The sequence below is a fragment of the Anguilla rostrata genome, chromosome 5 (assembly GCF_018555375.3).
Source record: "Anguilla rostrata isolate EN2019 chromosome 5, ASM1855537v3, whole genome shotgun sequence".
Taxonomy (NCBI): Eukaryota; Metazoa; Chordata; class Actinopteri; order Anguilliformes; family Anguillidae; genus Anguilla; species Anguilla rostrata.
Window position 1 is genome coordinate 41,173,408 of NC_057937.1, and position 17,891 is coordinate 41,191,298.

General features: G+C 42.9%; 1 protein-coding gene across 4 annotated transcripts in view; it reads left to right on the plus strand.

Moving 5' to 3' along the window:
- LOC135255285 (SH3 and multiple ankyrin repeat domains protein 2-like) overlaps positions 1-17,891 on the plus strand; it is a 177,107-nt gene that overhangs the window by 79,131 nt on the left and 80,085 nt on the right. For all 4 annotated transcript variants that reach the window (XM_064336240.1, XM_064336239.1, XM_064336242.1 and 1 more), the window contains exon 11: positions 15,362-15,704. In XM_064336240.1, the coding sequence (XP_064192310.1) occupies positions 15,362-15,704 (343 nt within the window). The remainder of the gene's footprint in view (positions 1-15,361; positions 15,705-17,891) is intronic.

A 17,891-nucleotide genomic window follows, 5' to 3' on the forward strand; every position in this document is an offset into this window, starting at 1 on the left:
CCCCCCTCTCCTTCCCCCCCCAAATTTCCCAGCATGTGGGCCATCAGTGTTCTGCATCCAAGCCATGCTTTTTTTACGATGCTTAACATACCAGCTTATAGTCCGATATAAATGCGATGCGCTTACAAAAAAGATGTTTGATAGCTTTTACCAGATTTAGATTAACGACAGACAGGTTGAATAGTTACCTGAAACAGGTTCCCTCTCCATATGCAGTTTTTAAGTGGATATGAAGTAATGTCCTCTACATATATCTGCTTATATGTATTTTTGGCATTGTTTCCTTTGCTGCTTTCCAGTGCTGTTTCTGTTGTCCACCAATTTGTGTACCTTCCTGGAGCTGTGCTTTCTCAACTTACGACTGTACCCCACCATGCCCCACTGCCTGTACCTCACCATCCGCCACTAACTGTACCTCACCATCCCCCACACCCTGTACGTCACCATCCCCTACACCCTGTAGCTCACCATCCCCTCTGACTGTACCTCACCATCCCCCACTGCCTGTACCTCACCATCCCATACTGCCTGTTCCTCACCATCCCCCACTGACTGTACCTCCCCATCCCCCACACCCTGTACCTCCCCATCCCCCACTGCCTGTACCTCACCATCCCCCACACCCTGTACCTCCACATCCCCTGCTGCCTGTACCTCACCATCACCCACACCCTTTACCTCACCATCCCCAACACCCTGTACCTCCCCATCCCCCACCCTGAGTACCTCCCATCCTCCACACCCTGTACCCCACCATCCCCCACACCCTGTACCCCACCATGTCCCACACCCAGTACCTCACCATCCCCCACACCCTGTACCCCACCATGTCCCACACCCAGTACCTCACCATCCCCCACAGCCTGTACTTCACCATCCCCTACTGCCTGTACATCACCATCCCCCACTGCCTGTACCTCACCATCCTCTACACCCTGCACCTCACCATCCCCACTGCCTGTACCTCACCATCCTCCACTGCCTGTATCTCACCATCCCCCACACCCTGCACCTCACCATCCCCTACTGCCTGTACCTCACCATCCCCCACTGCCAGTACATCAACATCCCCCTTATCACCAATGTACAGTTCCACTCTCATACGTGTCACACCATGTAACATATTTATGCCTCTGCCTCCCCCTCCCCGTGCACCTTACCATCCCCCTTATTACAAATATATATTTCAGCTACAGCACGTGTTAGACTGCCTAACATATTTCCACCTCTCCTGATATCAGGGCTGGTGTCTCATGCTAGCAGTACTCACTGGACCTGACCTACATAGATAATGACTATACGAAGAAAAACCAGCATCACAGACATGCGCTGTTCTGCACACACGCACATACACACACATACGTGCACACACGCGTGTATGAATGCTCTGTCCCAAGAACACTTCCACTGTCCTCTTACTGTCAGTGGCATAATCATTTATTCAGTGTTATGTGACCCCACCCTGTTCTCATTTGCAGACTATTAAGGTTTTTACTATTAGATCTGTTAGATCATTACTATTAGATTCATGAAATTACCGACTGCTGAACTGTAATTCAGAGACTACAGGCATATTCAGTTCAATTCTATTCAATTCAATTTCAATATTCTATTGCCACATCAACCTAACATTTACTTGTAAGTTGTCTCTGTGTGCCCACAGAACATAAATTATACAGAGACATCCTAGTTTCATGAATCAAACCCCTCCCTTTGATCCTAGAACATAGAGGAAATGCATACAGTCACTGTATCGTAAATGCTCACTAAAAGCAGAAAAGATCCATTGAAATTATTGCACACAGTTCAGTTGCATGAGTAGAAAAGTGCCAGGCACATTCAAATATGAATCCTAATATGCAGTTCTGTTTAGTAAAGTGCTGGTGCGAACCCTGACTTTCTACTGGTATTATTGGGCAATCCCATGCCATAAAGTGCTGGTGTGGACCTGTGAGGTGTTTCAAACATGAATTGCTTCAGGGCACGTGCTGTTTCTAACGCGCAACGCTCTGGATTTTATGCTCCTAATTCTTTTAACTGAGTGGAGTGGATCAAAAAGGAGGTTGGCTGGGTGTGCGGGGTAATTTAAAATTTAAAGTCCTTTCCGCTGACTTCAGGTGTGGGTAACTGAGAGAGAGGGGAGCTCAGTGCCTATGATCTTAGAAGTTGTTCATGTTAATCCTATCTAACAGTTTTTTTCATGAGCAGCGGTGTTGCTGTACCTGACTGGTATTGAAAAAGTGAGAGTGGATCATTTTACAGCTCTGTAAAATTGATGCATCCTCTCTCTTGACACCCTGAACTTGTTGGACTGAGTATTTGTTGTGCTTTCTTAATTATGGTGACAGAGTTGTCCAACAATTTAAGAGAAGATGAGATTGTTGTTCCTAGGAAATGTAAAAGTGTCCACACGCTCCTCCTCCTGACTATTAACGACCACTGATATGTAGCAGCTCTCATTTCTTCCTGTGAAGAATGCTCAAATACCAGATGCTCCAATACCTTCATGATGGCACACATTAAGGCACCAGGCCTATATTCATTCAGACAGATTACACTGGGGTCTACAGGCACAGGGATTATCACTGCAGATTTAAAACATGCCAGGTGCCTTGCATAGTTCCAAAGACCCAGCATACTCATTGCCTTACAATCTGCAAATGCAGTTTATACTAACAAACAGTGAATAACTGAGCTTCGGAACGTTTTTACCTGCTTCAACGAAAAACCCCACTGAACTCTGGCGTAAGGACATTTCGCTATATTTGCTCGTGGTCTTATCATTAGTGGACTTATAAACTGTAGCATAACCCGCCCGCTGTGAAGCTCAGTAGCTGACCCATCAGCGCGGCTGGGTTTGTTCTCTTTATTTCCTGCTGCAATCAGCAGTTTCCTCAGATTAGCTACCCGCTATCTCTAGTCAACTATGTAAATTGATGCTCTCGTTAACGGTGCGCTGGGTTGCTATGGGGGACAGATCTCTGTGATGACTGCTTTGAGGAATCCAAGGGAAATCCGTGGGGAGAACATGGTCTTTCAGAAACAGATCCGTCTCTTTGTGTGAGCAGATCTGTCGTGATTTTATTCCATTATCGTAGCTGGTTTTACAGGTATACTGAACAAATTGCTGTCTGAGCAAAGTATTTTCAGCATTTGCAATTTTACATATTATGTTTTTTTTTTAATTTTCTTGTCAGAAAATGTGAAGGTGGTTGTTGGTGATTAAAAGAGCACAATTTTGTGTGGGAACACCTGGCAATGTTCTATAAGTTTAGAATGATCTAATATGAAACCTTGATGACAAAAAAAGAAGCACTTTATAATTAGCCTCCATAATTGGCCATAACATCACCCAGGGAAGGAGGGTTACAGTTTCCATGGTAACACCTGCCTAGTCTCTCACCAGACACCCCTCCCAAGTTGCTAACGGATGTTGCGGTGACGGGATGGGCTTCCGGTCGTTACTGGGCATGTTGTGCGGCTAGGGGGGTGGGGGAATGTAAATAAAAACAACTCCCAGCCACGTACTCATTCATTTGCCCCTAAATATGTTGGAATGTCCAACTAAACACAAAAACCTCAGTATGTCATAGCACTGTCTTTGGTGTCTTTTAACTAATAATTTAACAGATATCGGTACCCTTGTTTGCTGTAAAACAGGGGCCCAGAGGAATCATACGGTCGCGGTTCTGTCAGGATGATGGAGTACACGCACAACGTCATGCCGCTGACACATTTCGTCATTCTGAGGGAAATGTCACGGGATTAGCAGTGCATCGCACCAGGCTGTTTTCTGTCATATTTAATCGGCCAGGGAAGTGTAACAGATGATCAGCATCATTTTCCCCTTTGGCGTTGCATATGCCGATGGGCCTGGGCGGGCACGCGGACACCTAGCATGTTGTTTTGACCCCGCTGCCTGCCACGCAGGGATGGCCATAAACAGCTGTGCCGTTAGCCGCTAGACAGGACATTTATTCTAATCCATCACAGTGTGAGAAATGCACATCTAATCTGCCCCAACCCCTTTAAAAACAAATTCACAGTTATAGGAAAGGCACGTGAAATAGACACGGCTCTTGAAAATGGGGCATAATGTATATGTCTAATACTATTTTACAGAACATACAGAATCACATTATTAATCACAATTTTCTTTTGTTATTATTATATATTTAATGTATATGTCTGATACAATTTTGCAGAACATATAGAATCCCATTATTAATCATAATTTTCTTTTGTTATTATTATATATTATTAAATATTATCTCAGCCTACCAAGTCAATACGCAAGTGAGTTAAATCTCCTTTCCATTTTAATTTAGTTTCAGTGTTTCCCTGGGATTTGGAAGGTGAAGTGAGGGGATGTTGTTGCCAAGGGATACACTTGTATGTATACACAGTATGTTAATAAGGGGGAGTCTTTCTTTCAATGTAGGAAAACAACAATCTCCAGTTTAAATAGCTGTATTTAAATTCATTTGATCTCCCAGGCTATGGAAGAGCCCTTGGGAAGACTGACAGGTCTTTATTTGAATGTACACGCTATATAAGCTGTGAATAATCCCCACAAAATAATACTGCATACCAGCACCTCATTTCATTCTGTTGACCCCCAGTGGCTGCTGTCTATGAAAAACTGGGCCTGACCTGGACTTCTTGGGACCAGGAATGCTTTATATTGAGTTGAATCTGCAGACAATTCAATCTGTCATCAATATAATTCAGCAGGAACACTTAAAACTATTAATGTTATGCTTTATAGATTTGATATGATATCTCTGCAAACCAATTTTATGCTCAATATGGATGCTGGTCATTAGCAATCTTGATTCAGTCTGATGTATAATAATAATAATAATAATAATAATGTACAGTACATGCATTGATTTAAAAAAAGTTATTTTTACATAATAAAGTATGTTGATCTTTAAAATTAATGAGAGGAAAGGTATCACTAATGAATAATTCTGGGCCAGGTTTGCCAATTACCCGTCAATTAAGCACAGTATGTTCACAAATTCGTCTTGACTGCTGACTGACCACTGAAAACCATACATTTTTAATAACTTAAAATGGGTTGAGTGAGGTGTCATTTAAAAACATTGTTGGGTTTCATGTAATTTTTCAAATTTTCAGTTGAATACAACATGCACTACTCTCTTTGCAGAATAACTCAAATAAATGGAATTTAATGGATTTAATGTGCAGGAAGGTATACGTTTAGGGAGTTGGTTTGTTGCCCAATTTTCTTTTGTATTTTCCACTGAAAGCATCTTTACAGTGATAGTGTCTGTAGAAGGCTATGTACAAATAAAGTTGAATTGAATTGAAATTCATAAGCAGAGGAAGTCACAAAGGGCAAGGTTTACCTGCTGAGAAGATGCTAAATGTTACCTGACTGATTTAGCTCGGATGACTGTCAGCTTTATTTGTGTGGTATGAAGTTGCACTCATTCCATATTCTGGGCACTTTACTCTAAAATGATTTTTCTTCTTCTTTTAAATAAACTGCATCAGTTACCTACAGTGCAATGCATCATTTTTATTGTTACGATGACATGTTTCAAAGTGTTCTGATGCAAGGGTTTGGGAGATTGTATATTCCAGAAATGTAATTACCACCATTGTTGGACTATTGACCATAGATGGCTGGAAATAGCCCTGTCAGCACTCGCTGTAGCATCAAGTGCATTTCATTGTAAACGGCTATTTATTTTAGTGTTGATTTAAATAAGGGTACGGGAACGTACAGCAGTGCAGTCCTTTGAGACCCATGGCAAATTGTGTATTTTAATGGGGCCCTTTTAATTAGGGAAGACTCGGGCTAGCTGCTATTTGTCTGGATTAGAGGTTTTTTGGGGATAGTGTTGCCCAACTCCTAATAGATATGCAACCATAGCAGCATTTTTAAGATAAATGCCTCCTGTTGTAAAAAGCTTATTGGATTAGTCCGTTGTGGCTCTGTTTATTTATACAAACAGATGTGGTGTGCCTTGCTGATAGCTTTACTCATAGCCTCTGTTTGCTAGCTGGTTGCACCAATTGGGATGGCAGGTATGCCATACACTATGTTATGGCTTGGTGTGGTGTCACTGCAAAACCTGTTGCAGTAACAGTTGCCTTCCTTTTCTGGTAGGTTCTGGAACTGGTGTCATGTGTACATATCAACATCTAATTGGAAACAACAATAAGCATACGTAACTATGTGGTTATTCACATGGGATCTGGTTTGGACAGTCTTACTGTTATTAACCGTTAATTGGCTCAAGCATTGTAAGCTAAGTAGTCAGCCAAATCAAAGCACTGTCAGCTAAGCAGTTAGGTAAAGCAAGTGATCTGTATAAAGGCCTGAATGGTATTGCTGGCTAAAGCACTGTACGCTAAGTAGTTAGCTAAAATAAATTAACTGTAGAAAGGCCTGTAGCTATGGTAGGCCTAGTGCAAAGATGAAGCTGGCTTCTTTCAAATAAAGAGCGAACAACAACATTAAAGAATGTCTTTATTGCAAAGGCAAGTCTCACTGTTTGAATCCTTTTGGGCAAAATATAGCCACACTTTATAGTTTTGCTTTTGGCATTCTCACCTAGTTTATCATTAGCTAGCTTGCTGGCAGTACTTGCTGTCACCGATTTGGTTGACATAGTGAGAGTAACGTTAGTAAAGAAAGACAGCACCGAAATGAAGCACTGAAATCTGAGTTGTGAAATCTGGTGTTTTGTCTCTCCTATTTTGTCCTAGATTTAGTTTATTTTTTCGTGAGACTTAAATTGATGTCCATATGCACTGTAACCAGCTTTAAAGTAAGACAATTACCTTTTCTTTCTCAGATACACGTTGCTGTCTGTGGTAAGATTAACTGATTATTAACATTTATTGTGTTAGAAAAATGTCTCAGTTCTGTGTGTGTGTGTCTGTCTGTCTGTGTGTGAGAAAGAGAAATGGGCAAAGTCTTAAGTGGAGAAGAATAGAAAAATGGAAGATTACTCCATTACACTGTTTCAGTATTGGTTTAATTCATCTTCTGATAATTATACAGACGATAAATTAAAGCAACACTGAAACAACATGAGTGAATGAATATTGACGTAAAGAGTGGGTTAATTTGGTTGTATACTTCAAGACAGCATGACATAGTTCTCACTGGTCATTCAAAAACATTCCTGAAGCAAATGCTCTAATGAGTATTTATGCCACTAGAAACTACAGTAATTTTTTTAGAATCATTAACTGCAGGTTTCGTGCGTGTGGGAAAACAAACCTATGCAGTTCCTCCAAAGTTCATCACTATTATACTTAAAGATGCTCTTACATTACATTACAGGCATTTAGCAGACGCTCTTATCCAGAGCGACTTACACAACTTTTACATAGCATTTTACATTGTATCCATTTATACGGCTGGATATATACTGAAGCAATTCCGGTTAAGTACCTTGCTCAAGGGTAAAATAGCAGTGTCCTACCCGGGAATCGAACCTCCGACATTTCAGTTATGAGCCCAGTTCCATACCCACTGTGCTACGCTCCGTCCTACTTCCCATGTCTCTGTATCATGTGCCAGGGAAAAAATAAAGAGTTGAATTATGTATTTTTTGACATTTATTCAGGCAGGAGGAAAGCACTGAGAGTTATAGATGGAGATGGCAATCACAATACAGAAAGAACCATGGTGGGGAATCGAACCCCCAGCTACACAGGGGATTTGTATATGGGTTCAAAGTCAGCCGCCATATGGACTGCACCACACGGTCTCCCTGGAAAGAAAAAAAACATTGACATAGGAATGAATTACATGCCAATTTCAGTCTGTATGTTGAGAACAGGTGCATGGATGAAAGGAATTTCTAGACCTTCATTAAAAAAGAACCACACTCCTTAGGACATATTTTTTCAAGACTAATGAAACATGAAATGGAAACAATATTCCAATAAAGTATCTGTTGGACAATCACACATCTAAGTATTACATCGTAAATCATACTATGCAGGATTTCTTTCCTTTCTTTGCTCCTGTGTTTACAGTCAAAAACATCTCCTCCTCCCTTCTCTACCCTGCCTGTACCCCCTAGTTGACAAAACTCATACACCAACAAAACAACTAGATATAACTCTGGCTAGCTTTATAACATTGTGTTGCAGACTGTTGGAATCACATCTCTTTCAAAAATACAGCGATAGGTGGATTCAATGCAGTCAGGCAGTCACAAGTATGCCAAGTTGCTCAACTGACATATCTGATGGCAAGAACTCCCACTTTAATTTCATATGCAGCAAAGTTATCGTGTAGCTAGCTTTAGCTTCGTGGTGATGGAACTGACCTCCGCTAGCCACTGCTAGCACAGTACCAGCAGGCTTCGTTCTGCTCTAGCCTGCCTGGAAGCATGGCGGAATTCTGTTAGATAAGCACGCATTATTCTCTAATATATCAATTCATTGTCCATTTTATAGTTTATTTATGAATTTTTTTTGCATCTTTACTGAGTTTCACTTCATCTATTGCAGCAAAGTTGTATGCCTATCCTGCCATGTAGCTCAATGGAAGGCCACCTCCCTGCTTCAGTAGATCAGGGAAGCAGCCTAGAAGCCCTGCAGGCCGTGGCCTGCCAGGCAAACCCCATGGCAATGAAGGCACACGACATTCACCTAAGATATGAATTTAGTGAAAAATGCAATGTCGCTCTCCAGACATGGATATTGGTCTATTGTAGTCAAACTACAGTTGTATCTGAAACAAAAGTTCTGATGGGATAGGATTTTCTGACTGGTGGACACTCCCCCATTAGCTAGCTAACAATGGCTAGCTACTCCATATGAGCCGAGTAGTGGATTGGAATCTTATTATTTTTATTTAGTAAAATTTCAGACCCACACCAAATTCTCAGGTCATCATGGCCAGCCAGGTAATGTTGCTAAACATAATTGAATTTAAAAACAACAGATACCTACCGTTACCGAACGCTAGCCTGCCACTTGGACTAGTAAGCGTTAGCCACCAGCAACCCTCTCCAGTGCTAACCTAGCTGAAAATGCACCACTGCAGATACACACACATTTCCTCTTTTTCTAATCCTTCTTCTGTTGGCCACACATATTTCAGATACAGCCCACAAAGAAAAAAAAGGTCATGCCCAGAAATGTCCCGAACACATTTTATAATAACAAATACAGGCAGACAAGCAAGGACTTGGCAGAAATGCACACAGACACAGATTGTCATGGTGATGACAGAGCGTAGTTGTTTTAAAGTATGTTCATGGTAAAAGTCCTGCATAGCATGCCTTTAATTTTAATTAAATTTTCTTTTCTCGGAAGCTGGTAGTCCACTGAACATCTCCAGAACTATGCACATAGGCCTACCATCATCCCCTCTCTCTGTTAGTTCAGTGCCAACACCACCTCTTTCTATTGTCTGGGGACTGACCCCATTATTGCAGTAAGTGAAAATGTATTTATAGTATTGATGTTTTTATCAGATCTTGGCCTGAATTATCAAATCAAACAATGTACATGGTCACTGACTTATCAAAGCTTCAGTCAGCCACACTGTAGACTGTAACGTTCATTTGCGGATCCAGAGAATGTTTTCTCGGCATGGCCTGTAAATTTTTGTATGGGTCAAGTCAGGAACCATGAGTGTCAGGTTACTGTTCTAGTTATAATTTTTTGTGTGAAAAATGTTATTTTTAATTGCATTTATTACTTGAGTTTCAACATTATGTGGGCATGAGTTTATTCCCTTGTTTCATGAGAAATCTTCATACCCCTTGCTGTGTGAAGTATTACAGTGTGATCTGATGATTTTGTACCCACCCGCATCATTTCTTCATAACATGTCGTACCTCAGGGTATCTGTGTGCCAGCAGCAGGGCAAGGATGGATGCCAGGCTCACATCCCCAGCTGTTGTGGTCTCTGGGTCCTATATTGATTTTGGCTGCTACAGTGCAACATGGAGGGCTTGCACAATCTGTTTGCTAATATCAGAGATGAATCAGTAAAAGGTGAGAGAAAGACAGATATTATATTAGCTACTAATTATTTTAATTCTATTAATTCTTTATTAAGTAGCTATTAATGATGCACTTAAAACCAGTCTAGTCCATATTGTGTACAGTATATACAATTTGTTCAGAAAGAAATGGTGATAAGAGGTATGTGTGTACATGTATATTCATGGGATTAGAGGAATTCATTCAACATGGAATTTTTCAAATACATTTTGAGAAAGATTTTGAATTGTATTTCACTTTAAATGTATTGTGTGTAAAACAACAATGCATTATATATGAGGATTTACATTGCACTGTACTTTGTGTGAAAGCTTGGTCGATCCCTAGAACAGTAATTATATGGAAGAATAGATAGTGCTGTATTAGCACACCAGATAGATTATCAAAATATTGCTCTCCTCTTTCATAGTACAATGTTGTTATTGCCATCAGAACACAACCATCCATTTTCTTGAATCAAACTTCCTTTTCATCAAAGCAATATTGATAGTACGGAGAAGAATACCCCACATCACGCCATAACCAGTGGAGAATTTCTTTGATGCCTCAACAAAGCTACTTGCTCTGACAGATTTAGACATGCTCTCTGGGGTTGCTTAGCAACACCGGGTTTGTTTCCAATACAGCTGTTTTTTTTAGGGAGGAAGGGTTAAAATCTCCAAGACGTTCTTTAAGAAATTAATTCACACGGAGGCTCAATTATACATTTTATGTCTAATTATGCTTCTCTCAGTCGGGGATATGTAATGCGCATGTGTTAAAATTGTTTGAATGATTCTAAACTAGCTAACTGATATAATGCAATACTTCTTATTGAGAGAAGTAGGATTAGGCTTCCTCTTAATAACAGTAATTGTGTTAGTTCAGGTCTGCTTTGAAAGAAGGAGAAACGAAAACCAGTGCACCCATGTTTATTTATGTCAGTGCTAAACACGTGGGACAAGTGCAAGTTACTATCGCTCCAGCTGGAGCCTGTACTGCTTCTAAGCATCTCTGAACGACAAGGCGGTGCATTTTTGGATAAAGCACAGCCTTGCAGCGGCGCGAGCGCTCACATGACTGCAAGCGTGAAGAGCGACGCGAAGCTCGTGAGCTCGCGGTCTGCTCTGCGCGGCCCCAGTCCTCTTCCCAGCTGACAGACGGAATCATGTGGGGAGGGTTTTGTCGTCCTGGTGCCGGTTTCTTTAAGCCCAGCCAGCCTCGCCTTTCGCCGCGCACTGCCCCAAGAACCCTGCAGCTTTTACACCTCTTTGCAACCCGGGGATCCCATACACTTTGTGTCTTGCTTGTATTTTGCTGCACCGTTTTATTTTGTCCATCTCGCAACGACTTCACACAATAGCATGAGAGAACTGGACTGAAAAGTAGCGAAAAGGACGAAATGAAGTCATTACTGAATGCCTTAAAAAAAGAAGGTAAGACAAATTATATTTTGAGTTCAGATTGGATCAACTAATTGTACAGTGTGGATATTCCCATTGATGATTTTGTTTAATTATAGTACTGTTAAAGCGTTTCTTCCCATTGCTGAGATACTTATATTCTGCAGTTTGAACTATCCATAAACTGTTGTATCAAGTAGAATTTAAAGCATATTATCTCAGAATGGTACATTTTCACTTTTTAATGCTTTGCAGACGAGTGTTCTTATTTATTTATAAAAATCATTTTATTGATCATTTATCAGGCATGTTAGTATTTCTGCTGTTCTTAGATTTTTTATTAATGTGATATTTCTCATTTGGTACTGCTATTTGAAAAGAAGGGTGTTCTATCTGGGAGGGAAATTAGCATGTTATTGGTGGAACTGTTGGCAGCTTTGGGTTTGAGTTCATTTTATGTGATTCTTTGGTCTGGTTTGGTCTTTGTTATTTCAGTTCCTTCTAACCCGATTATAGTACAGGACATTGATAAAGATATGTATTGACTCGTCAACAGTTCACAGGGAATGAAAATACTCAGTGCAATCAATCTCACTCAATATAATTTGGATTTGTCAATTTATATTTTTATATAGCTTTTTTGCTATTATAAATTGTTGCTGAAAGGATGAAAAGGAATGTTATTAAAGAAACTAAAAAGGAAAAAGGGAATCATTTACAATTTATTTAGGTAAGAAGGTTGGATTTTTTTTTGTTGCCCTGATTGCATCCTGATGTTACATAAGTCTTTACTTGTCTACCCTGTGGCCTACGATATTTGCACACAGGCAAAGAAAAGGTGCAGCATTGACCCACTGAAACAGTGAAATGTTCTCATGTGATGATGGAGCCATTCTCCATTGGGGAGCCCACTGGTTGCCCTCCCTGCTTTGTGTGTCGGACTTTGTCCTGTGATCAGGCTCCACGCCGTGTCTTAGGAGCAGAGGGACTCTGGATGCCTTGGGGAGGTGAGGGGGTGGTGGTCTGGTAGTGGCTGCTCAGGATTTAATCCCCTGCTGTCACTCAGCGGCTCCCACTGCTTGGCGACTCCCACTCTTCCTCTTCCTTGGGAAGAGAACAGCGGAAGCGCTCTCGCTGGCTGCAAGGTGTAGTCGGCCAGCCGTTTGAGAGGTGTGCTGTGCTAGTCAACCCTGTGTATGTGTGTGTGCACATTACTTTGTTTTTTATGCTCTCTGCATTTGGTACACAGGTGCACATGAGCCAACATGCCCCATCCCCCCCACACACACACACACACACACAAACGCATGCTCACACACACAGAAACACACACGCGCACACGCACATAAACACCAACTTTGGACAGTGACTTCAGAGATTGCTTGGAACTCCCACACCTCACTGTAAGCAGGCTACACAGATAGCAGAGTCTAATGAGGAGAAAGCTGCCTGTGCGTTGCCTCGTTAGCTCGTTAGCTGTTAGCTTCTCTCCTCAGGCCTTTGAAGTCGGGAAAAAACATCAGCGAAGGGCTGATACAATAACATTGTATCTGTCACCAGAAAAAGATGCAAAAAGTTTGCTTTCGTCCAATGAAATCATTTCAGCTGCTTTTTTGAAAGGAAATGAAGACTTTCAACATTTTTAATTTTTACCTTCCTAATTTTAAATGCCCAGTCACAGCCTAGTCCTGTTACATTTCTGCAGCGTCCTGCATTAATTCGGGAAGGCGAGGACTAGCATGCGCACCCTCGGAGACGTGTGATGTCAGGTGCTTCTTTTCCGCTCAGCAGTCAGCCACCACTGCTAATGTGCGAGAGAACTGTGCAAATGATACAGCTCACCCTGTCAAACTGCGAGCATGTGATCGAGCAGAGAAGTCACCAGCAAGTGCTGAGGCTGGGGTCACCTTGCTGACGCAAAGCCTTCCTCCCTGGGTGGCACTGTGCCCAGTGGGGCTTAACTAAATCTACCACTACAGGACCTTCAGACTGGGAATTGGAAAAATATACTATATTTAAAATTATATAAATTTTCCAATTCATCTTTTTTTTTCAAATCTTTATTTGTTCATGCCTGTTTCCTTATGCTAATCACATGAACAGGATTACACATCAAATTTATGAACAATCAGCATTCATCTCTCATTGACCTGGTATACACACAAAAACAAAGGTCTGCACATGTGTCATGAATCCCATGAATATTTTTAAGAACAAATGTAAGAATAATTTAAGAAAAGTTTTGTGAATGAGGCCCATTGTCTTTGGCGATGTTTTACCATATTAGGACACTTCTGATAGTGGCTTCAGTGTAGCTGTGAGTTCTTGGCCACTCCCACAGTGATCTTTTTTTCTGATTTCTTCTGTCTTGACTCCTTAATTTTTCTTAACCAGCCCATTTTCAGGCAATACGATCAATTCTACTGTGGTGGAAAACATGATGACTTGGAAAGCGCTACAGTTGTATGGTTTATATGCAAATTCAAAAGGCTCTTTGATGCCCCCTTTTGTATTAAACAGCAAACCGTTAAAATGTGGTTCAGCCGTTATCGATGTACATCAGCTTGCCCAGAAAGTACGCAGTCCTGATAGTTTTTTGTGAGTTGTATGTATTGCGGAGAGTTAGAATGGTCTTGATTGTTCTGGCGTCTCTTCTCCTACCCTGGAATTGTTTGAGGGAAATAAACATTAGTTGTTTATACCCAAACTCTGCAATCAAAGCACAGGAGAATTCCGCAGCCCCAGTGATGATTATGTTAGAAGCCACCGTGAGGTTTGGATGAGCATTCGACCCACTGAGCATGCGCTCGCCCTGGAACGTGGGTCCCCTGTCTAATGAGGTGTGGATGGCCTCAGCTGGGCCCACCAAATGTTTGGCCGGGCGCCTTTTTTGTCTGACCTACAAGCACCAGAAAACCAGGCCACCATTTAGAACATGCATTTCTGAATCATGCATTACATACTTCCCTTGAAGCTGTCGTCAGTGAAAATGCATTTATTGGTAGTGCATAGAAATGTGCTGCATTTTAACCTTTATAAAGTTGTTGGAATCATTCCTTTTGACTGTTATTAGTTATTTCTAACTGGTTAATGGCCAATGCCAAGGTCATGCAAGGATTTGCTGGCATAACTAAGAGCTTGACTTGAACAGAAAAAAGCAACAGATTGAGGTGGTTTTTTTAAAAGATATTTTGAAAACCCCCTTTCGGTCTGTCCACAGTCTGAAATTTTTGCGAGAGAAATGGCTGTGTGACCTACACCTTCATGACTGGAGTGCTGCCTCTCCTTAAGTGCACTTCTGCACTTTCACACCCTAAAGTTCTCGGCAGCACTGAAGAGAGCTAATGAGCACTGATACGATCCAGTGACCTTGTCCAGTCGCTATGGCTTAATACAGTGTGAGCACTGTAAGTTAAAAGCTCTCCAGGAACAGGGAAAATGCACCTATTTTGAAATTTATACAGCTGCTGAAGTGTTGTGGGAGACAGTTTGAGCTTCTGCCACGTGAAAAGCTGTGGCTGCAAAATTGTACAGTACTTTGGATGGGAGGAGGTGCAAAGAAAACTTTTCATCCCTTCCTTCGAGGACCTCTGTCTGTCTGTTAATGTGGGACAAAGAGTTACTGAGCACTTTCACTTTACAGCACCTCTGCAAATGTGTTCAGTACTATGAGCTAAGGGGCTGGATTTCCTCACATCAGGACAGCCATGCACTTTATTACATTACAGGCATTTAGCAGATGCTCTTATCCAGAGCGACTTACACAACTTTTACATACTGCTGGATATATACTGAAGCAATGCACCTTGCTCAAGGGTACAAGGGCAGTGTCCTACCCAGGAATCGAACCTGCAACCTTTACGTTACAAGACCAGCTCTCTTACCCATTATTCTACTACTACTTTATCCAAATGAGACACCTGAATTCCCCTTTTCTTTCTCTCTCTCTCCCCTCTCACCTCCAGTGCCTTTTCGAGAGGCACCGGCGTACTCCAGCCGGCGTCGGGGTCCCCAGAGCACGCTCACCGCGCCCCGGGTGCTGCTGCGCTCCAACAGTGACAACAACCTGAACGCCAGCGTCGCGCCGCCGGACTGGTCGCCGGCCGCCCCGTCCGCCGCGTCCGCCGGGTCCTCGGCCGTCTCTTCCCACTGCAGCCTCTCCCCTCGCCTGCTCCAGCAGATGCAGAGCAACCCCAATGGCACAGTGAAGACCATGGGGAGGGGCTCCCGCGCGCCCCGCAGCCGCTCGCCCTCCCTCAACCGGCTGGGGGAGGAGGCCCGGAGACAGCCCCCCCAGCGCCACGTCAGGTCAGGGCCGCGCTCTGCCTGTGTGCGTCCGCAGTGCTGCATGGGTTACTGATTACACACAGACATACAGTATGGCACAGTGTGAGCTGTGCTGGCTGTGCCTGTGTGCGTCCGCAGTGGTGCATGGGTTACTGATTACACACAGACATACAGTATGGCACAGTGTGAGCTGTTCTGGCTGTTCCATAGCGTATCTGTGTACAACCTGGGTTACTAATTATGCACAGATACACTATGGCACAGTGTAAACTGTGCAGGCTGTGCCATAGTGTATCTGTGTACAGTTTGGGTTACTAATTACACACAGACATACAATATGGAACAGTGTGAACTGTGTTGGCTGTTCCATAGTGTATCTGTGTACAACTTGGGTTACTAATTATGCACAGATACACTATGGCACGGTGTGAGCTGTGCTGGTTGTGTCATAGTGTATCTGTGTACAGTTTGGGTTACTAATTGGCAATTTAATATACTTTTGCTTTAGTTATGGTTTGTGGTACACTGTAGTTTGCGTTGCCTCTGTAGAGTGAGTTTATTGGCACACTGTTAGTGTTTAAGTGTGAAATGGACATTGTAAAGAACACAAAGTCTGTAGCGGGCATTTTGTTGCTTGTTTTTCTTGACCGTCAGGTCTGCCCCCCCCCCCCCTCATTTTTGTCACATCTTGGGCTGAATTCCACAAGCTTTCATGTTTCCCACTGCCTCTGTTCCCAGAGTCACAGAACACTGTCTCCTCTCTCCTCCCCTGTGGCGTTTAGAGGGGTTAGGCCACAGGTCGCTTCATCAAAAGGAACAGCGTGCGCACGAGGTGGCCCGCCACCCGGACCCCTGACGGGGCGCTCTGTGCTGTACGCCTGGTCCCTAATCTCCTTTCCTTCTGGAGATCTCATTACGCAATCGACGCGACTTTAATGATCCAGCCGAGTCCCCAGAGCAGAGCGCTGCACATCCCTGAGCTCTCCCATGCCCCCCCCACCCTGCTGCTGCTCGGTATGATCACGCACCCGTGCTGGGCACCAGTGGATGTGGGGATGGGGCAAGTGTGTGTGAGTGTGTGAGTGCTCACGTGTGTGTGTGTTTGTTTATGTTTGTGTTTGCGTATGTGTGTGCATACGCATGTGCGTGTACGTGTCCATACGTGTGTGTGCGTATGTGTGTGCATGCATGTGTGTGTGTGTGTATACACACGTGTGTGATGTGTTGTGTTTTCTGGGTATCAGTTTACACTGTGCTGAGTAGTTTCAGGCCCACATGTAATGGGAGCTCAGTGCTGTTCCTGTAAGCAGGTGCTAGCTTGTGCATGTAGAAATGATGGATGCAATGGATGGTTTAAGGCTGTAGATGCTGCTTAGTGTCTGCAGCACTGGGTCTGCTGCTGGGATTAGGAAGAGCGATCAGGGGGGCAGGGACCACAATGAGTTGGTGGTCTTGATTGGTCCAGATTGCTCTGTGCATGGCTCTGGTACAGTGTGAGCTGTGTTTGTGTGTGTGTGTGTGTGTGTGTGTGTGTGTGTGTGTGTGTGTGTGTGTGTGTGTGTGTATGTGTGTATATCTGTGCGTGCGTGCGTGCGTGGGTGTGGGTGTGTGTATTTGCGTGTGCTTACATATTTGTGGGTGTGTGTGTGGATATGTGTGTATAAGTGAATCTCAGGAGATCAAGAAAAAAAGAGTTCAGTAATTGGGCCTCCTCGGTCATAGTGTTTACTGCAGAAAAACAAAACAAAGAGATGTAATGAAGCCCAACCCCCTTACCACGGCTCAGTCCCTCTCTGTCTGAGCAGGAAAATCCCAGATAAATGACTCCCACCCATCTGATAGATTCCCCTCCCCCTCGCCTTGGCCTTGGCCCTGCCCTGTGCTGTCAGTCTGCGTGCTGGGCTATGCACATATGTCTCCTGTGAAATCACCCTCCCTTCTTGTGCGCAGTTTTAATTGGCCACCATTTTAGCCCGTTCTACCCAGCCAGCGATGATCCAACTCAAATGTATTTAAATGCCAAGGGAAAGTGTGTTAAAATGGGACAGTGTCCCTAGTTACTGAAGCGGTTGCTATGGCTGTTATCATACATCGGTTGACTAGTCATACGCTCTGTGCTGTAGGTGTGTGTTTCAGAATTTTCTCAAACATTCTGAAAAATTATTAATATCATTATTAATTTTATTATTATTGTTGTTATTACATCAT